The sequence below is a fragment of the Athene cunicularia genome, assembly GCF_003259725.1.
Source record: "Athene cunicularia isolate RWA chromosome 5 unlocalized genomic scaffold, athCun1 chr5_part1, whole genome shotgun sequence".
Lineage (NCBI taxonomy): Eukaryota > Metazoa > Chordata > Aves > Strigiformes > Strigidae > Athene > Athene cunicularia.
The window spans coordinates 25,090,231-25,112,481 of NW_020799101.1; the positions used below are offsets into that span (position 1 = coordinate 25,090,231).

The 22,251-nt window shown below is 45.2% G+C and overlaps 1 protein-coding gene across 6 annotated transcripts in view; it reads right to left on the reverse strand.

The window, feature by feature from the left end:
- Positions 1–1,472: 1,472 nt before the first annotated feature.
- IFT43 (intraflagellar transport 43) overlaps positions 1,473–22,251 on the reverse strand; it is a 44,505-nt gene continuing 23,726 nt past the window's right edge. For all 6 annotated transcript variants that reach the window (XM_026849353.1, XM_026849349.1, XM_026849348.1 and 3 more), the window contains 6 exons: positions 17,831–17,863; positions 17,277–17,323; positions 4,379–4,451; positions 2,917–2,992; positions 2,513–2,575; positions 1,473–1,713 (listed from right to left, as the gene is read on the reverse strand). In XM_026849353.1, coding sequence (XP_026705154.1) covers positions 1,603–1,713; positions 2,513–2,575; positions 2,917–2,992; positions 4,379–4,451; positions 17,277–17,323; positions 17,831–17,863 — 403 coding nt within the window. In that variant the 3' untranslated portion in view covers positions 1,473–1,602. The remainder of the gene's footprint in view (positions 1,714–2,512; positions 2,576–2,916; positions 2,993–4,378; positions 4,452–17,276; positions 17,324–17,830; positions 17,864–22,251) is intronic.

The following is a 22,251-nucleotide window of genomic DNA, read 5'->3' on the forward strand; positions in this document are numbered from 1 at the left end:
TGGTCCTACAGTTTGCAACTCAGAGGAAATTGAGTGCCTCTGCTTTCTCTGTGATCTCTGAGAGATGAACTGAGCAAATCCATGTCCCATCCCATCCTTCTCTTCCTCTCAGACTGGCTTGTTAGGTTTGTCTGATTTACTAAACTATTTCAGTTTGCTGAAGTTAATTTATTTTTTTACCTGGAATGTGGGAAGCATTCTAAATTCTCTTTGTCCAAGAACCATAGGTGTCACAGAAAAACAGATGCTATCTCAGCTAGGAAGTTTCTGTTCATACCAAAACAGGTTTCTCTGCTCAGAGAAAGACTTCGTAATTACCCTCCATACACTGGCCTCTCAAGCTTCTGTCTCACCTAGCTTTCTATAGGGAAGATTTCTTGGTTGTAAAAAACCTTAGTGTCTCCTTTAGACAGACGACTCCCTGCCTTGTTTTGGTGGCCCCAGAGTTAGACACAATTGGTTCTCTCTTGTTGCTAGAATTGTGTGGCATATCAACTCTGATCTGAAATTTTGCAGACTACTAAATTCACAGTGAGTTATATGACCTGTCCTGCTGTCATATAACCCCATAAGAGTGGGGATGCAGTGCTCTATTAGACTGACCAAACAAGCTAAGAAAAACAGTACAGCAAGCCTTCCTCCCAGCACCTGCACTGCTCCTCACAAGTATGGTGCAAGATTCTCCAATGGAACAAGGTTTTGAAGGACATTGGCTTAGAAGTAATGTTACTGTTTCCTGCAAATAATGACCATGATTCTATGGGGACAAGGCATTAACAGCTAAATGGGTTTTTCTTTAGATTACAGTAAGAGTGGATAACTTGGTTCCAAGGAGACACCCACCAGGGAGTTACCTTGTTTCAGAGCAGCAGGCTCCACTCTTTCAGATTCATGGAATAAACAGTATTTTCTTTGCAAACTACCTATTGCCTGAAGCTATCTCCGTTCAGGCTGTGATCTCATCTGATTGCAAAAGCTAAGCAGGGTTAGGCCTGGTCAGAATTTAGCCAGAAAATCTCAAGGGAAAAAAGAGGTGCTGTAAGAAGTGGTGTTGGCAGTTTAATAAGTGATGCCGCTTCCTCTCAGTCAATACAGAGGTAACGTTCCAGGAGAGAGGTTAAACTAGCAGGGGATGGCTGGAGGCTGCTGGATGAAATGTAAAATGGATATCCTGACAACTTACAGCATCTGTTGTGAGGAGGAAGGTAATCTTGATGTCCTAGGCAAACAAATCCTATCAGCCTAAGTTTCACTGATAGCCATCACCAAAAACCACACTCCATTGTAAGATGGTCCAATTTAGAGGCTGCATTTCCGTAGAGGAAAGATCAACCATTGCAGTGATCTGTAAAGGTGCTAGTGAGGTGGAAGTGACTGTTCATAAGTAAATAATTTATTGTGTTGAGAATTCTTAATCTCTTTTCTGAATAAAGATTCTTATTACAAAATACTAAAAACTTCTCCTGAGCCAGTTTTCCTATGAAGCAAGGTCCTATTTATTTTCATGTCTGAAATAAATCCTCTAATACAAACAAGTGAATATAAAATGAAAGTGCTAAACTATTTACAGCTATGCATGTATATGTCTGGTGTGCCGGTGCTCTAAGGCAGACTGAGGTGGTCCTCTCTCTCAGAATGTCCCAGGTCCCACTCAGTCACTAGTTCTGAGGACACCTCTGTGAAGAGATGGTCCCAATCCCAGATGACATCATCCTACCAAGAGGAAAAAGAAAAACATGCTGAAATGTTAGTGATACCCAAAGGTCTCTGAACAATGCCAAATACTCAGGATGAACAGCAAAGAAAGAGAGAAACTAAATGGCAACTGCCCTGGCCAGGGAAGTCCCAGATTCAGTTGGCTATAACAGAAATCCTAGTCAGAATGAAATGTGAATCCCTGCTACAATTTAAAGATGTTGACAGAATTATTCATGTTCCAAAATTCCATAAAGGACAGATTATTTTGATACTTGTTAACCTTAGATATTCCCTGGCAAGGCATAAAGAGGAGCCATAAAAATCTTCCACCCTTCTGTACTTCTGCTGAGGCATCTGCAATTCTGAGCTGCAGAAATCCTCTAAGTCCTGAGCTCCTGCCTGCCCAGTTGTGTTGAGGTTGCTCTGTCCTGCTTTAAAACATCCCTCTGCACAAACCCCAAATGCTTTCTGCCTTTGTTTCTCTGTACCACCCTGTACCACCACCTGGAGCTCATGGTGGCTACCAAAGACAGTACACAACACAGCACTGTTTCTGCAGGGATCTGTGGCAGTGCCAGGTCCTTCACATTTTCTTTACTAGCTCTTTCATACTGAAGGAGGCCAATCATAGTGATGCCATAATCTCACACAGATTATATATCTTTAAAATAATCTGCTGGGGAAATCCAATCTCCATCAGTTTGGACAAGCTCCTCCTCACCTCTTTCCTCCACCCCATTGACAAATGTTTACTTTCCAAGTATAGTATGAGACACACAAGAAGCTTCTGCCTTGTTGATATTCCAAGACTCACCTCTCGTAGTTCATGCTCTGGAGCCAAAACTTTGGTAAGAAGCTTCAGGTCAACCTCTCCATCCTATGAACACACACATAGAGTCACCATCTTACGGACAGTGAAAAAGTGGACAGCATTGTTTCACTAGGTAGGTCTTGCTAGAGATAGGCATATTTGCCTCATAAGTGACATATACTTTGTCCAGAACAGTGGAAGCTTCATCTGAGCAGCAGATACCATACCCAGACTATTTACAGACACAAACCATCACGAAAGCCACACTGCAGAGAGGAACGCTGCAGGAAGCCTGCAAGTTGTTTGGATGACAGGACTGTGTATTTTATGCACTGGGTATCACTGTGGAGGACAATGGGAACCTGAAAGGAGAGGGATTGAGTCACTCCATAGCAACATCCACTTACCAAAGTCTGAAAGGCAGCATACTTCATTAGGTCTTTGTCCAGATCATGGTAGGTCAGCACTCGGTTCACCTGCACGCTGCAACCAGAAAGGGTCAAAGTACAAGCCTGGGTAAGTGTGGAAGTGCATCTGAGCAAAAGAGTGTCATGAACGGTAGCCTGGCGACACCTATTTCAAGTGTCCACATCACCCATGTGGACTCTTGAGATGGATGTCCCCAGGCGGAAGCATATTTCATTCAACAAATGAACAGTCATTGACAAATCTGTTGTGCACATGCATAAAAACAGGATGTGGAAAAATCATGGTCTCCCTCAGAGAAGCCAGCATGCTGGAGAGAAGATCCACAGTCTACCTGCAAGGACCAGACAGAAAACAGGAACACAGTGAACATTCAAACAGCCCCAGTGCCATAGCAAAGCAGGCTCTGAGCACCCTACCATACAAGCTACAGAACAGTAGGGACTTCATGATTTCTGTGTCTGAGCTGAGTCACAGCTATCAAATACCATTTCTTAAAATGTAGCCTTCAAAGAGAAACATGGCATAGGTGGGTAATATACTGTCATGCCATGCTACCCTTCACAGGTTATGCAATACTATAGAAAAGACCTCTAATTTCTTTTGTGTTTCTCCAAGAAAATCACTTGTCTTTTCTGTTGCAGGAAGACTATGGATACAGGAGGAACAGATGGGACTACAAAAAAAGAGAGAAAACACAGAAATTAACTCTGGTAAGAGATGAAGTGATTTTGAATTTACTACTATAAATTGTCATTTATTTTTGTTAACCATTATTTAATTACAATAACTACTCCATACTTGTGAGAGAGGCATCTGTGGTCAGCAGTAAGATATCCCACCCCTCCAAATAAGGGTCAACAGAAATCCCAGTCTGTGATCTTGGCAATAGGCCCAACAAAGAAGACTTTCCTGATAGGTTTAAGATAAAACCCCAGAAACTTCATTTTTTAAAAAACTTGCTGGTCTCCATTGAGCTAACCCCAAGACTACTCTGATAACACCTTCAAGCAACAGGATTGTACTTTGCAAATTAACTAGGCACTTGAGTAAGTGAAGGATATCCTGTGGAGGGCAAAGCAACCTATGACCACACATAATCAAAGTGTGTGTGATAATGCATGTGTACTGGAGGCATCTGGTGTTATACAGGCAACCTTAAATCAAGCAGTTCCTTTAGAGTTTGATTTTGCAACATCAAACATGTTATATAGGTTTTTTATATATGGAGAGAATATGCAGTAATTGCTTTCTCTGTGTAACAGGAAACAAGAAGTTTGCACTGTTCAGCTTGGAGCCCTGCTGCCACAATGCACAGCACCAAATCCTGCTGAATGGCACTGCTGCTGACATCCAGCGAGCATGAGATAAGGTGGAGTTTAATTTCACCAGCCATTTTGCACTGCTGATGAGAGCCTCAAGAGCACCTGGCAGTGCTTTTACCTGGGGGGAGCTGCCACTTGCATGGCCATATCTTCCTCCTGGACCTCCTCCAAGTCAGGGATCACAGGAATGTCTGCAACAAGAGAAAGCAGCAGCAGTAAGTGGGGAGTGTTGTGCTCTCCTCTCACTAGAGACAAAGGTTCCTTTGCTTCACAGATATGAAACAGCCTGTTTATTATTACAGGAAAACACAAGAGAGTTGTTTAGCAATGATTAAAAATATATTGTTTAATATTAAAACAATGCAATAAACCATTGAAGCTTGGGGTCAAAAGAAATCTTGCAAAAGAAGCAGATTTGGACTGGGCAGGACTCCATAGGCCATGGACCATGCATTTGAACACAACCTTGAAGCTGAAAGAAGCCAGCTGCACTAAACCCCGCTGCTTACTTGCCATCATCCTAAGACTGGCAAGAATTTGCTTCTTATGTGTTATCATTTGCTCAGGTCAGCCGCCAGTCACTTAGACTGTTAGAAATGAAATGTGGGACAGAAACTGAGAGAAGCCATGTAAAACTTCATGTTGAAGGAACTACTGGTGGGGTCTCAGGCTGTGCAGAGGCCTGTGACCTTCCTGATAGCTGAGGAAGAAAATGCTGGCAGTCTAGAAGATTCAAAGACTAGGGAAGATGCATCTAGTTCTAATGTCATAAACATTTTCATGATTTCCAGTGTGACTGTGGAATGGCTGATGTCTGGGTCACTGGGTACTCCCAGCACAAGGACTACAGCTACACCACTAAATAGGATGCTAGAGACAAAATAAGGGGAGAAAGGAGGAAGAACATGGTGTACACTGAATCCTACTAAAGGACCAAAGCTCTGAGAACACTGCATGGGTTTTGATGCAACAAAGTGCTGTAAACAGTTAGAAATGGAGAGAGAAAAAGGGAGAGGGAAGAAATGGGAAAGTAGCTGGAGGTACAAAGCAAGGACAGAGTACACTGGCACAGGGCTCCTTTAAAGGCTCAAGGCCACAAAAGCTCTCCAGAGACCCTGAGCCCTCAGACTGTGGAGAAGCTGGTGGTTTGGCTCTGGGAAGAGGTTTCCCTCGCACAGCGTATGGGCAGAGCTGGCTCCTTTGGCACCGGAGCAAGCAGGCTGCTCCTGGCTGTTGTCAGCGTGGCCATGCTACTGCTGGATGGCAGCAGGTGGCTGGGCCTGGCTTTGCCCCATTTTGCTGCCCCAAGCTGAGATGAATATTCAGGAGCTGGAGAGATGTTCCCACCTATGGCACTTGGGGCTCTGGGCAGGGTCTTCCTGAAGAGCCCCTTGTCCAGCCGCCTGTCAGAGCTTCGCAGGCTCTCAGCTGCCCTCTCCCGCTCAATGTCCACTGCACATCCCTGGCTCACCGGCCAGCGGGGTGCGAGGCAGCCCTCGCCCAGCTGCAGCAGGGCATGGGTCAGCCTGGGCTTTGGCACGGTAGCCGTTCGGAGCTGGCCACACAGTGGGATTTCTCGCTAATTGACTGCCTGGTGGAAGGTTGAGCGGGACAGGGGCTGCCTTGAGAGCCTGGCCACAGCAAAAGGCAGTGACAGCTTGGCTGGCCTCAGCAGAGCTGTGCCTTCTGGCTCCCCAGCCACCCAAGGAGCAGGTGCCTGCAGAGCTCTCCAACTACAGCAAACTTCCCCAGAACATTTAAAGGGAAACTGCAACAACAGACCCCAGGCCCCCAGGCTGTCCCTTAGATGGAGGAGGCATGTGCAAGAAATGCCTTACCAGTGCATCACTGGGCCTTTGGGGCAGATCTCTCCCTGCTCTGCTTGTAGAGACAATACACAGTAGTATCGTTGGCTCTTCACTGTAGGCCTCCCAGCTCTTGCTAAAACTTGTAGCAAAATGCAGTTACGGGACAAAAGCATCTCCACGGACAGACTGACCTGTGGAGGCAGCTGGTAAAGCCTGCTTGGTGATGATATGGGAGAAAGTCCCTGTAAATAAGCAACAAAGACCAAGGAAGGAACAGAGTGGTGAGACTGGTCCAAGGGGAGGAATGAAGGTACATAGGTGCCCTGTTAAGTGCAGACAAACAAGCATGGGAATGAGAAAGTCTAATCTCTCCTGAGCTAATTTATTCTTTTCAGCAGGAGACTATGAATGTTGCTCACCAAACACAACTAAATTAAGAACTACCTGTGAACAGAGCTGCCCTCACCCATGGAACAGCACTCCCTGTAGCAGGAGAAAGTCATATCCCTGTCCTCTCTTGACAGGAGAAATGTGAAAGGTGTTTGCAGCTAGCTGAATTTCTTCACTCAGTGCTCATTTTGGCAGCTATTTCTGGGGTCTCCTCCTCTTCCTCTGCTTTCACTGATTTCTTTTTGTACTAGAAAAAAAACTATAAACTTAAGGCCCACATCAGTGATGTTCCTCCCATTTTGCAGGTTCCTGAAGACTGCTGGATTCTTCAGTGCTGATTTTATCTCACTGCCATTGAATTCCATGGAGAGATTCCCAAACCCCTTGCAGAGTGCTACGTCTACTCTGTATTAGAAAAATCCAGGCAATCACATAGAAATTCTTTCCAAAAGAAATTCAAGGCTCCTATATTTTATAGACACTTTGAAATTATTTCAGACAGAAGAGCTGGAAACGCTCTGGGGGCTCCTGCCAGCCCCTCCAACAAAGGCCAGTGCATGCTTATTCTTACTGCAAAGTGCAGATGATTTGTCCATTGCTAGGCAGAAGCAAGGCCCTTTAGGACTGCCAGAGACTGACAGGAAACAGAACAAAAATGTCACAAATTATAAGAAAATATCAGTTCCTCAGGCTATCTGTTATCAGTGGCAAATCAGCCCTGAAATATTTGGGTCTTTATTTCGCTCATTACTCAGAATTTCCTCTTCCCTCTGCCAATTCCCATGGTGCCACCTCTCTCTCCACAACCCCTTTCCCTTCTCTCTCTCTGTACAGTTTGCAAAGTGTCTCAGTTCTCACTCTATCATCAAGGAGTCAACCTTTCCCCTCACTCAGTCTCCAGCCCCCTAATTGTTTCTGTTGCTCTTCTTAGGACTCAGATCTTATTCTCCAGAAAGCTCTGGTAACACAGCCAAGTCATGGCACTGTGTCAACTGCAGGGCTAGAAGTACATGGGCTATTGTGCTGCAGGACTGCAGGCATATGCTCTGCTTCTAATATTCCCCTTAGCTGTAGTGAGGCTACTTACATGTACCATTAATATATCCAGAAATGTTCATAGGACCATGTTCTACCAGCCTTGCACTGCAGATTTTTCCAATGACAAGGTTATATTACAAACTCTTACTCTGTGTGCTTTGCTTCTGTGACCCAAATTTTTTCCCCTCCTGTTCAATGCGGGGGCTTCAGATCATTTTCCATAAGCCTATGTTTTTGCTGCAGAATTTTGACACATACTTTACTGTCCAGGCTCTCATGTCTGAATTCAGTGCCCATATAGGTAAACCTTAGAAATTGCTGAAGAATGTACCTACATGCTAAGGAGCTGCCTGTGTGCAAAAGAGGACACCTTCACAGATAACAGGTCACTGCAATGAAGTGAACAAGTGGCCTGTGCATTACAAAAAGAAAACATTTTGCAGCTGAGTAGAAGGGGTAGTTTCAAAACCTGGAAACAAAAGATTATTCTCTGCAGTCCAGTTATATGTTTTGAGGGTGCTTTTTTGTATAACTTGGATGCATTTTGGAGAGCAGCTTCCATATTGTCTTTAATATCAACCAATTTTAATCAAAATAGGCAAATCTCAGAAGCAACGTGAAAATCTTACAGCTTCAGCTGTTTTTCTCCCACTTTCACATCCTTTCCTGAAGACCTTGAAATCAGAACAAACTGATATGATACTAATAGTAAGAAACATTAAAAGTTGAGTTACTGTTAAAAAAATACTGAAAAGGGGGAACAAATTGAGTACAAATCACCTTACCAACCTTGGTCTCCCAGCTGGCCTCTGAACACTGTGCTGCTAAGTACTGTTACCTATGACACCTCCCTCAACCATCCTCCCCCAGATAGAACTCCTCTGAATCTCCATTTCATATGGCAGATATCATTCCCAGAGTAAGTGCTCCTAAAAATGACACTCACTCTCCCCCTGAGAGTGAGCATCCTGCTTTCATTTTAGCTGAAGAGAGGAGAAAATAGGTAGACACACACATCAGGTAGTGTTTTACAAGCAGCAGAAATTACTGTATGCAACAGAAGATGGAGGGGAGAACATAAACTCAGTGCATGCAGTGACCTTAAAAGAGGAATGTAGGAGGCTTCTCTTTATGGCTCAAAATGACCAGGAACAGAGTAACAGGAAGTCTTTCCCCATGGATTTCTCAGCCCATAAAGAAACAAGATATTTGCTTTAGAAACTGCTCATGGTAGAGATGTGAAATGCTGACTAAGCACCAAATGCTAGGTGATGAATGCAAACTCCCCTCCATCTCCCAGATGATAGTGAACAAGAGTCAACAAAGAATGAAGCCAAAATGAGTGTATCCTTGCAGAAGTTATGGTGGGGTAGGAGACACCAGTATCAAATGTTGACTAATAGGGGTGTTATACTGCACCAAACATTATCTCAGAACATCTAAATCCCAGCATATAAGTAAGAATAGCAATTTTATTACAATAGAGGGACTGAGCTAGGTCCTACACAAAAACAGCTTCATGACTAAGTTATGGCTAGAGACGAGTAGCATAAGGCAGAAATGTGTGGATGATAAGAGGAAAAGATAGAGGGGGAAAAACCAAGAGTAACCCATGCTACATGCAGATAGCCAAACAATAAGCAAGGAACAGCGGTTTTTCAAGTCATAAACAAAGGAGGACTTCATGCATTCATATTAGAGTACATACAGTAACCATCACCTTTTTTACCTCCTGGCAAATAACTTACTGACTGAGAGCTGAGGAAGAAAACCAGAGAAAGCAACAAGCAGGAGGTAGAAGAACCTGCACCACCTTAACACCCAGTCACTCCTACACATTGGTGAGTTACACTTCCCCTCTCAGGCAGAGCTAATTTTTGCTTTAGTACCAACACCTGAAAGCTGGGTCCCTTAAAATCCTGCAAGCTCATACTAAGATCTGGTCCTAACCCCAAGGCTCTCTTACAGACAAGACAGCACGTAAGTGGGGAAAGACAGAAGCTGTTCAAGGTCAGGCAATAAATCTGTGGCAGAGCTGGATCTAGCAATCATGTCCTAAGTCAGGCCTGCAGTTAGTCAGCAGTGTGGTTGCCACTTTCTCCTTGAGCTGCTTTAAGAGTCTCCTGAGCCAACATACTGACACTCAAAAAAATTACTCCATCTCATGTGTAGTCTGATTTGCTTCCCCCAGCTGGGTGAGCATTTCAAAGGCCAGTTCAGAATGGACATTCTTGCAGTGGGGACCATGCTGCCCTCCCTGCCCACACACCACCATATCCAGAGAACACAAAAGAGGGTAGTGGCTTCTGGAGCTGGCAGTCCTCTGCCACTAAGTAGTCATAAGAATGAAACTAACTTTAGTTTAAGATGCTTGCTCATAAAATGTAAAACTGAAATAATTACAATATCTCTGCTGCTGCAAAACTTTGTTTTACTGAATGCTGTTACCTTCTGCATCACGTTTGGGGAATTTTAAACAGGCAAATGGAAGAAGGTCTGATTGAAGATGAAGTTAAGTGAAAGAAATTGGTCTCATTTAGCACATGACAGGATTCATCTGTGTTCCCAAGTCCACTGAGGTAGCATCATGGGCGTTTCATATTCATGAGCTGCTGCGACACTGTGTCCCCTCATTTACAAAGCACCGTGTTCAGCAAATTCTGTCCCTGTGGACATTCCGTGCATTTCATGGTCTTGTCAGAGAGACATCAAACACTTCAGTAACCAAATACCAGAAAATGGCTTTAATTAGCGCATCTCAATGCAATAAATAATTTTTCTCTCTAAGTGGAAAAATGAGAATTAAAAAAAAAGAAAAGAAAAAAGTGGAAAGCAACAGGCAAAAAAAAATCTTCAAAAAACCATAAGGAACAAGGGACACAGACAGCTTCTGCTGAACACACAAACAAGCTTGAAGCCTCTTGGAAGCTTTCTCAGGAGAGCAGCAGGCAAATGGAGAGGATAAAGAACACTTCTTTGGATGCTTGGACATTAATTTCATAGGGATGCCTTTTCCTGACTGAAATTGCCCTACTAGTAGGCCTATGCAGAACAGCGTACCTTGCCTGATCAGCCAGCAGGGAGATGAAAACAGCAGAGTGAAAAGCAGGCAGTACCACTGCTACTAGGGCACTGCTTTAAAAGCTGAGACAAGCAGATGATAACCTGAGTGTCTCATGTACCAAAACACCCTTTTAAGAAAAGAACAGCAACAGCAAAACCTGGCCAAGCTGATGGGAAATGTCACCCAGAGAGTGGATGCCAGAGGATTAATAGGATCTAGGGGAGGCCATGCAGCAGATTCAGTACTGACCCTCCAGCCTTGCCTTAAAAGATTATGCATTTGCCTTGCATCAGGCAAAATAATTTTTTCTTCATCCACCAAGCTCTGATGATACTGTCGGGATGACTGGCTGCTTGTTTTGATAGTGTTGTGCTTTCACAGACTGCTTGGGGTGGCATGGCTTCCTCCTCAGCTGAGGGCTTGCCGGGACAGGCGTCAAGCCTATTTGCCCAAGGCTGCTACTGATACAAAGCCTTTTCCCAGTTTCAGCCCCTGGGAAGTGTGAAGAGATACAGGGCACAGAGCAGCCCTGTCAGATGAGTCGCTGGGCTCAGTGCAGGGCTTCAGCAGGCAGTAATCCATGGCTTGCATTGTACAAGTAAAAGCAGACACCGATGGCTTTAAAGATGGGGAATCTTTTAATGCATAGGTTTGTTCACCAGCAGAAGACAGGAGACTGGAGGCAATGCTCAGCACTTGTGAGTCCACCATATTCCTGAGGTTATCAGCATTTAGAGTGGCAACACACCTCCTAGCCTTACCAACAGCTCCCTGACAGAGCACTATGTCTGCCCTCCTTTTCAGTAACATGTTTTCCTCTTTTCAAAGGCTGTTCCCTGTTCCTTTGCAGTATTCCCCTGAAACATACTCAGAAGGTGGTGGGGCAGCAGATGAGAAGGCATGAGCTGCCCTGGGAGGGTCTGGTGAACTCAGAGACACAAACCCCTCCTCAACAGTGCTGGAGATGAGTGATTTTGCATTAGAGCATTACTGTGGCAGGGAAAGAAGCTTCTCAGGATGCTCCTGTGGAAGTATGTTCAGGAGCAGGCATGTCTGATTCTATTTCATCCTCTTCATGTTACGCTGGAAAAACAAGACAAACTACATTTCTTTTATGCTAAATCCTTAGGTTTTTTATTTTTTCTTATATATATTTATTAAAAAATGCCTCTTTGATCGGCAGCACCCATGACACTTCCACATCCAGCAACTCCTCAGAAGCCTCCTCCCTCCACACAAGGCCACCGCTGCTGACAGCCAGCCGGGTTTGATCAGAGCCACTCAGAATCGGATTTTCATAAGACAGATGAGGAATCTTACTGCTGCTCTCTCTCATATCAGATGAGAAACTGAGGGGGAGGGGGGACGGGTCCTGAGGGAACAACACTACAATCAAGGGCTACGCGGTTCTCTCTCTGTCCCTCCACTGCTGCAATTTTCAAAGGAGTTTGCCTCAGGCGATTTTAAATGATGGTGTCTCAATTCTGTAATCATCTTTCAAGAGCTTTTTCTTAAAGGGTATTTTAGGTAAACCTAGTCCGTCAACTACACTTATGGACTCAGCAATCACAGACCCAATATGACTGTGTATCTACCATATCGCAGAATTTAGTGATGGAAGATGCTTACCCAGACCATCATTTCCAGCCCCCAACAAGCTGTGTGTGCTCCCTTGCAATTAAGCTGCCCACTACCCCTTCGCCAACGGTCTGCTGTTTCCAACAGGCCTTCAGACATATCCCTTGGGACGTATTCTCTGCTCCCCTCTACCCACTGTGGCTGTCAGGAGGGAGCTTTCCTTGAACACCAAAGGCTCTAGATCACAACGTCAGCAGTCACTGGAGTTCATCCTGGCCTGGACCAATACTGCAGTGGAAACCATCAGGTTAGGCAGAGTCTGCCCTTCACTGACCTTGCGCAGAGACTCAGGGCAGTGTGTTAGGGGAGCAGACAAGGGAAGGACTGTGGTGTGCTGACAGAGCCCACACACAGAGCCACAGTGCAGAATCCCAGAAACTCAGAAGCAGTCACTGTCACTCTCTGCCCCAGGCCCCTCTCTTCAGCCCCTGCACAACACTTCCAAAACAGTATGTTTTTCACTCTGTCTCCTTTTCACTAATGCTCAGAACTCTTCGTCCATTTAGCTCTCCCCAGTCCATTCCACCACTGCCTCCTGAGCCTGTCAAGTATTCACTGGCCATCTCCCTGGCTGTTTCTGCACATCCCCCCCACCCCCCCCCTTACCCTCATGCTCAACCAATGCAACTGTCCTTGCAGCTCACAGCCCCTGGAATCCACTAGCACTTGGTGTGTTCTGAAAAACAGCAGCTCACCAGGGAAGCAACTGGCAAACTTTATCAGAAATTATAGAGTCAACAATAACCCACATTGAGCTCTATTTTCAGCTCTGTTTGGAGCAATTTCATCACTGGTGCATATTTGCATGCAGCTCAAGAGGTGTTTGATATTTTATGGCTGTTAATTCCAGGTGCCAGATACCCTGTAAGGACTGTCTCCCACCTGACAGACAGACATCACTCCCCAGAAGAATGTGGAGACCATGGCATATGCCCACCTCCTCTGCTGTGCACAGACCCTAGACTCCAATTCTGTTCAAATGCAAAGGAGCTGCTGGCACCCGCCAGAAGGGTAAGAAGTCCTTCTAGAGGTTTGACATTGCATAGAGAGGTCTAATCCTCAGCTCTGCTTCCTTGAGGCAGCTTCCCAGCAGGCAGGAAGGGGTTTTGCCTTGAGGGCACAGATCTAGTGACTGTCTCCTGGCAGCTTTCCTCACCTGCAGGTCAGGTTTGGGTTGTCTGTGTAGCACAGTCAGGCTTTCATTTCAATCAGCTGTCTCATTCACACACACTATCTGCTTTAAAATAACAAGGCGTTGTTCCTGCAGACAGAGAATCATACATCACACTGCAGTCCTCCCAGAAAAGCCCTGTTCTAGGAGCTATGCATCCCAAGGGTAACAGAGAGAAGGGGGGAAGTGACTTCTGAAGATGGGGCAACAGTCTATGGGGAAAGGATAGCTGGGAGAGATGACAACCTTAGCTAATAAGCCCCTGTAGAGTGGTGAGGAGAAAAATAGAAAGGGCAATGTAGTGAGGAGACAGGCATCTGGGGGAGTGCAACTCAGCAGTGCAGAACTGTTGGACAAGAAAGGAACAACAAAGAAACTTTTAGCCAAAAGGACAAAGCAGTTTACTGATGGAGGAGGAGGGAATGACAGCACTTCTCACCCGGACAGTTAACAGCCCTTTACATGCCAGAAAGAGACACACAAACAGACTAAGCCAAATGAAATACCCAAGCAAAGTCAAAGCAGAGACTCTACTGCCCTACCAGAGAAAGGAGCAAAGGGAGGGGAAAGCCCTTCAATGTGAACTGGGTTGTTCCATCTTCCCTCCCACCTCATGACAAAGAATAATCTGCACCTGGAAGAAGCTCTTGGCTCCTACAGAAAAGGAAGCAGTGCTCTACAGATAGCACTTTTTAAATTCCACTGATAGTCTCACATCTCATGCAGTTTTCCTGCCATACAGAGCTCAGTCACTGCTGCCCATTTCCCCTGTTGACACGGACAGAAAATTGAGCAATTACCCTTAAACTCCTCTCTCAGATTGCCCAGATTGCTACATACACAGCATTAAGCCCCCAATTGCCCCTGGCCAAAAGTGACTCAACTAGGCCTGTCCTTTAGGAATTAAGTGATTTTGTGTTGCTTGTGAAGGTTTATTATTCCTCAAGTTCTGATGCATTAAATCCTGCTAAAGCAGGTTTCCCACCATGCAGAGGCCCTCACCCCACCATAACAAGTTTCAGCTGGACACACACCCATCTAGCAAAGGTGTGTTATCCGTTTACTATGGGTAGCACGAGGATGGGCAACTAAACTCACAGTGGGTGCTGTAGGAAACCCCAGTATTCATCAACTAAACACTCCAGAGCTATTTCTGGAGAGACACTGAACTTTTTGAAAACAGTCTTTCCAGCCTGGAGTTTCACAGGAGCAAATGGTGCTTTTAGTCAATCACAAGTCTTTGCTGCTTCCCTGTAACTCAAAACTGGGTCCTCTTTAAAGTGGCACTCTCATCCTGGACTGGCCTCTATGAAGAAGAAATATGGATTAGAGAAAATGGATTCTGAGCATGACCTGAGCCAAGGTACCTCACTGCTAGTATTTCAACAGTTTGTCTTGCACAGTATGGATGATTTGCACCTTTTGGGTTTCCCTGTGCAACTGTAAGGAATGGCTGAAACTGCAGATAGCATCATGCATGTGGTGGTCCACCCACTTACAATCTTCCATACTACTTCAGTTTTTCCACGCCACCTGAGAAGTGACTGTCCTTTCCCAAACTCCCATGGAGATGAGGAATCAGATGCTATGGCATGCACAGGGTGGCCAAGAGCACTGAGAGAATTCTACTTTTATTTCTGAAACTACAAGGCATATCAAGGCCAAAAGTCTCTATTTGGCTGTACAACCTTCCCTCCATTCTCCACGTCCTAAACTGGGCTCTCTCCTAACACTTTCTCCAATGGACCCCAAATTCTGAGCCTCTGGGTGTTAATGATGTATAAATGAGCACAACTGAGCACATTTCAAATAACAAGTATATCTTTTTAAGGGCATACAGTTTTGTCCTTCATTGTTCTAATGAAAAGGTTGGATGGCAGACAAACAATGTTAATGGAATGGTACAGCTCAGCTTTCTAATAGGTTAAAGAAAGGCGATCCAAATGTATTGGTTGACAGCAGCAATCATTATGCAACTGCGCCTGTTCATATTAAGGTGTACAAGCTAACACATTATGCAGCACAAAATAACCGTGACCCATCCTTGGGAATCCATACACGAATGTCTTGATTTTTGTATGTTTAGAATCTGAGTTTTACTGCTACAGTTAAGGACACAAGCCCAGGTGCAGTTCTGTGCAAAGGGGAGGCTGACATGGCTCAACTTACTGCACAGCCACAGCATGCTACTCCCTGTCTTCTATACTGGGCAGTTATTTGTATCTCTCTGCTTATTCAAAAAAGTAATTTTATTCAGGTTTTGGAGTTTGCTTATATGTCACTTTTCTTCACTGCGATTGCTGAGCCCACATGGAAAACTCCTCTCCCAGAACAGCTTGCTTAATCTCCCCGTTGAAATAGGACCACAAGCATTAGAGATTTTCCGTATACACATTAGATCCACAACCCAGTGTATTTGACTGTATCAGAAACTGCCTGGGTAGGAACCATGATCAGATGAGTGGGATCTTTCTCCTAACCCATAGATTGAATCTAAAACGGAACTCTGGTTTGCAAACAATCCAAATTCAACTGTTAACCACAGGTTAAGCACAGATAAATGAGTGAAGTGTATTAGGACTTTCCATGTCTTCATACCACATTCTGCATCAACTCTATTTTGCATTTATTACCCAAGGTCTTGGAGCACTAAAAGTCACATTCTGCAAACATGCAGCAAGCATTTTTATGCCTGGTTAGCAAAGACAGTTATAATACTCCAAATACAAGACCAAGGTTCAACAAGAAGGACAGCACATACGCAAACAGTCAAAGAGCTGTTCAGAACAGACTATCAGCCTCAGTGACATATGCTGAAATTTAAGAAGCCTAAGAAACTTCCCAGGGGGAAAATTAAGTCTATTCTGAAGATGCCAGTGCTATAAAGGTGCCACTTCTGGCAGTCATGTGTTGCAATGCTTAATCTGTCTGGAAGACCCAAATAAGTCTTCATTTAATCTCATTAACCATACTGATGTCTGATCCTTTGTGACTCCTGGTAATTCTTCTGATGCTTGGTGATATTTTACAGATGCAACTTTTTATACACTGTATAAATTCTTAGCCCTTGAAAACTGACATAGCTCCTACAGACTTTAATGAATTTCTATGCTCCCCACAGTTCTCTAGTGTTTGTCTCAAAATTCATACTGTGGATTTTTCCTGAGATCTCTCTTAGTCCATCCAGTCCTAGAAGAGCAGGTGATATACACTATAAAGAAAACTAGTGCTAAGTCAGGAGTCCAAAAGATTTCACAGCAGTCTGTACAGGGATGGGATGGGATGGGATGGGATGGGATGGGATGGGATGGGATGGGATGGGATGGGATGGGATGGGATGGGATTACCCACCAGTGCCTGTTTTTAGTTTATGATCTATGATCTTGGGTTAGAGCAAGCTTATTTTTTGAATTAAGAATTCCCTCATGACAGTGACCCCAGGGGAGTGGTGCCCTGTGTCTCATGTTACCATAAAACATGAGAAGCTTTAAGCAGAGCATACTATCACCTGAACTAGGAGACAGCAACGATTTCTTTCCCTGCTCTTAATATTTTATTGCTCTTTTAGCTGTCTTTTTGCCCCTGTCCACTATTCTCCATGTGGAGGTAATCACAGAGAAAAGTGTGTCCTTGACACTTTCCTTCCTCCCAAGGGTGCTTTATCATTCTGTGTTAATGAAGAGCCAGAGTTAGACTACAGGTTCACTTCCTCATCCTCCTCTCCATCTCCTTTGCTCTCTCTCCCTCATTCAGCAGCTGGGGAGATGTAATCAACTCCTGCATTTATTTACTCCTAGGGTGGTTCACCTCCTTGCAATTTCTTAGAGGGTGCCTCTGCTCACTTTACTGAAGAACCCCCAGACAAAGCATGAAGGCACTTCTTGCAGCCAAGTAGGTGATACCTTACCTCCTCCATCATCTGATGCCTCCAGGCTCTGCTGTCTGAGACGATGGCTGCAGCAAAACACAAGAAAGAAGTAATTTCAATTGCAAGGCCAGAAAAGCATCTTAGTGTGTCCCTTTCCTCCCCACAAGCCTGATGGCCTGTCAAGGCGAGACTTCCTAGATATACTTAGCCTGCAGACTGACCTTCTTCCATACCCCTCATTGCTGAAATCAGCAGAAATCTCAGCTTAGAGTGCTTATGCAAAAGGCCTTGTACCTGAGACAAACCCTTAGGCTGCAGACACTAGGGTCAGGGGTGGGTCTGGGAGGAAAGCGAATGCTTTCTACTTTTCCTTCTTTCTGTCATATGGGAGTGACAGAGCCATCACCTACTCCAGGGAGCTATAGAGTGACCAGCCCTGCCCCATCCCAGGACACAACATGAATTCATGCCAGGCTCTGCACCCTTCCCAAGTTCCAGATCTTAGTGTACTGGTGCTTAGAGTTGCGTGTCCCTTTTCCATAAGATCAGATATAAAAGTTGTGGAAGAAGTCTCAGCAACAATGGGAACTTACTCTTCTACTTCTTCTGCATGCTTTCTTCCTGACCTGCAAGACAAGGAAAGTCTTAGAAAAGACTAGAGAAAATTAAAAAATTGCACCTTTCCCTGTATCACTACTATGCAGAACAGCTCCTACACCAGGTCCAGTATAACACATCGCACCCCTAAAAAGTTCTGAGAGACCATTAAACCAGTGTATCAAAAAGTCCCTGAGTGCATCAGATTGAAGCAGAACCACTTGGGTCCAAAAAGGCAGCCATGCCCAGATACAGCAAGAAATATATTCCCTGTTTTTTAGCGTCTGAGATACTTTTTCATCCTCTCTGCCATCAGCTGCAGGTAAAGCTTGCCTTACCTGAGTAGAAAGGTCGGCACAGTAAGAAGTGAAGAAGATGCTATACTTTGCCTACCTACCCCTGAGAGATCAACGGGTCCTTCCTCCCCCTGGTCATGCATAAAGATTATCTGGTTGCCTTTGTAGGTTAGGAGCCCCACCTGAGCTGGCCAAGTTCAGGTCAGACGTGCTGTTGCTGCAGTAAATCAGGGTTGATCTGGCTGAGTTAACAGGAGTTCATAATAATAACGTGTGGGGGAGGCACTGGCAAATGGCAGCTCCCTTGCTCTCCACCCCAGCAAGCCCAGAAGTAATTCAGTCCCGATTAGGGACGCTTGTTCAATATTCAAAATGTAAAACATGGAGGTTGCTGAACCAGCACTTTGAAAAGTTAATTAAATGCCAGGTTTCTTTTTAGCAGATACTCCATCACTCGCTGATTGCTTTGGCCATTTTGCAGAGTGAAGTTTCATCTCTATGCACTGGGAATAAATATTCTCCCCTTCCTTGAAGTCAGGGTGCCATGACAAAGAATGCACAGGGCTCTCCCCTATCACATGCGCTGTCCCAGGACACACTAAGATGTAAGAGAAGTTACTTTATTGCCTTGCACTGCTCCTTTCAAAGCACTTCCATGAGATGGGACAGGCCTCTCCTCATCTGCTCTTTCTACCAGGTTATGGTCCTCATCTAACCCTCCTGTGAATAATCTAATGTTCTAAGAGCAAGGAGCAGGGCACAGAGAATGTCTAGCTATGAGGAGAAGCCCCTTGTCTCCACTGCTCTTCCTGGAGCTTGCAGCCTGTAAGAAGCTAAATATTACATCAAATCAGTGATCTGAGCCCAGTATTATCCACTGCTATAATCAGAACTGCAACTGTTTAGGTGACATCTGCATACGGGCTTTCAGCTGTACCTGCACTCTTCTGTTCATCAGAAGAGGCAGAAGTGCAATGGAGCTGGAGAATTTAGGAAAGAGCTGTTCCAGTGAGGAGTAATTGTCCAGCTCCATCCTCCTCCCCAATAGCAGTGCAAAGCACTATTTTGAACTGCTTGATACTATGCAGAAAGAAAGGGATGGCTTCAGAGAGCCCACCACCAGCTCTCACTGGAGTTTAGAAACTGAGAAGACAGAGATGGAAAGGTGATGCAAGATCTATCCTATTTTATCCCTCCCTTCTGCCTTCACAGAACTGCTTCCCACACCCTGTCTTCAGATCCTTGCCCTCACTGAGCTGAAACATCCCAAACGATGGCTTCGCACAGCCTTGAACAGTGAGATGATTTCCTGGAGGTTCAATCTAACCTCTTCTTAGCATGACCCCGTTACTCTTGATAATTGTCCAGCCCCAGATAACACTATATGCTTCAGTACTCCCACTCCCTACATCATTACCCATCTCCTGTCCCCAGGCAGGAGTGAAACACTCCACGTGTTTATACCTCCCAGGAGAGGGTCACTCCTGCTATCCCTGTAAGCAATTTCTGTTTCTTTTTCCTCAGCTCCCTGATATGACAGATATCCAGGTGGCCCACAGGGAAGGCAGTCATATGTTAGTCCTAGAGGCAGAGACTACTTTACTCATATTCTGAGACTTAAAGCTTTCTCAATTTTTTCTTGTTATGTTAGGAGAGGACTTATTCAGGGCAATAAGCAAATACTTCATTATGAAATAGCTGCACTATATTGGAAAAAATAGTAATTTGGGGAACAAATTCATAAAACAGGAGGGGAGAATAGTACTGATCCCTTTAAGGCCAGAGCCCAGGTGTTGGAACACTCTCCTGTCAAACAAGACAGTTCCCTCTTCTCCCTAGCGCAAGCTAAAGCCCCACAGTCAGCCCCCCAGGAGAACACCCTAGTCCCTATATTACAGGGTCCGAAGGTGGCAGTTGGTGATGCCAGTCTTTCACGCTGATAGTCCTGGAGTTTATACAGAGCATTTAAATACCAACAGCACTAGAGCAGGAGCTAGAAATGACTGTTGCTCTGTTAGGTGAGACACCTGCTTCCAGTAACTTGTACTAGATACATTTGTTAATATATGATTTGGAATAGCATTATTTGATGAAACTGGCACTTCAAACCAGTTGATAAGCTCACAGGTAGAGAACTATCCTGGAAATATAGTATGAAACTTCTGAAGCACAGGAAGGAAATGCATGTTCTACACTCTCTGGGACCTTAATGACTGAGCTATTAAGTAAAGAAGATACCAACCAGTCTACTGTTTCCCTTTTTATAAGGTTTCATTTCATTTTGTTTGAGATGCCATATTACCTTTTCATTCCTTGTTTCAAATTGGAGAAAAGAATTCACAAAATATTTTTGGTTTGTTCCTGACTAATCTTCTGCTTTTTTGGCCCAATTGCATTACCTAAATCAACCTAACAAAGATACCCTGAAAGAAAAGTCAAGTTCTTCCTTGCATTCTAAGGTTAAAAACCTTCGAGTCATTAACAGATCCTCAAAAGGTGCCCTACGTCCAGCCAGCTCCATTCCATAAGCTCAGCTGAGGGCTAAGCTATACATGGAGATACTATTTCTGCAGAACCAGTCGCCTGCTTGTCTCTGTTTTCCAGGTGCTATGGGAAGGCCCACAGGCATTCTTCATGAAGTCATCACACTGCTTTAAGCACTGTGGAGTATCCCTTCATGAGAACTGGTTCAGCTTATCAATGCCAATTGCAACATGTTAAGACCAACACTTCATCCCTCAGGAATATCAGGCCTGGGTACACAGCATCCTCTTCATTCACCACACAGGCACAAGCTTTCTAGTGGTGAGTGAAAGCAGACATGGAAGAAACCAGACTGTAAACTCAAGCCAGCACAGACAGATTCCCTACTCTTTCCTTACGTACTCAGCAACAAGAAGTGCACTGCCTTGGTCTGTTTGCTCCAGCTGGAGGCACAGCCCAGGGAAGGCAGCAACAAGCGCCTACAAAATGACCAACTGTGTATGAACTACAGATACACCCACTCAAGTAAGGGCAAACAAAACAATACAATTCTGGAAGCAGTGTGCAGAAATGCATTCAGTCTGCTGTATTATACACCAGCCACCCCCAGGTTTTGTGAGACAGCAATACCTCTGGTTCTTCCATTTCTTCTGATGAGCTCATTGCATCTGGAGGGTCAAAGAACATGGACCGACCCCATCACCTGCACAGCTCCATTTAAATTCTCATTCATGGAAGGCTGGCTGTGCTCCCAAACATAACCAAAATCTCAGAATATTCCCTCTGGCTTTGGCCAACTGCTGACCCCCTCTCTACTTCAGGGTGCTGAATAGCTGAGAAACTGGGCAGAAAACCCTGACAGACCTCATGTAACCCCCTGTTAGGTAACTCCCAGTACAGAATGCCTATTTCTCTCCTAGCTGTGTCCTGGGACAGAGGGTACGGATCTGATCTTGCTCTTCAGTGCTGTCTTAGCTCAGTTCTAGCCAGCACGAATCCTTCCTCCACATAAATGAGAGGGGGTCAAACCTCAAAACTGAGGCTTCCCCCATACACACACCCCTAATGGACAGCTGAGCTGCCTCGGAGCTGCCTGCAACTTCTGTGCTGAAGGGTGAGAGGCAGTTCTAATGTAGACATCATCTCTGTTAAACTGTTTCTTTCTCATTTAATGGACTACCACGGAGATCTAAATGGAGATAAAGTAGCAGGGCTCAGAGAACAGCCAGGATGCTATCTTTATGCAGCATGACAATGTGAAGTGGTTAATTAGACACCGTTAACCTATTTTAGCAGGGGACATAACTGGGATGAATGGGGGGAAATGTCCTTGAAATCCTTTTAATGTCCACAGCTCATGAGCGCTCTAGACACGCTTGCATCCAGCACGGAGCCACAGCCAGGTACCAGGAGGCCAGCGAGCAAGGTCCGCGGCTCTTCTGTGTGCCGGGGAGGTGCAAGGGCGGGCGACGCTGCTAAAAGAAACGGGCGGCAACTACGGTGGGAGGTTAAAACGCACATGGAGGCGGCTGGCCAGGACCGCCGGGCCTGGTGCGCCGGGGTGGCGGCCGAGAAAGAGAGCGGGCTAGGAGCGCGGCTGCCCCCCGCCCGGCCGGGGGCCCGCGTTGCTCTCCCCG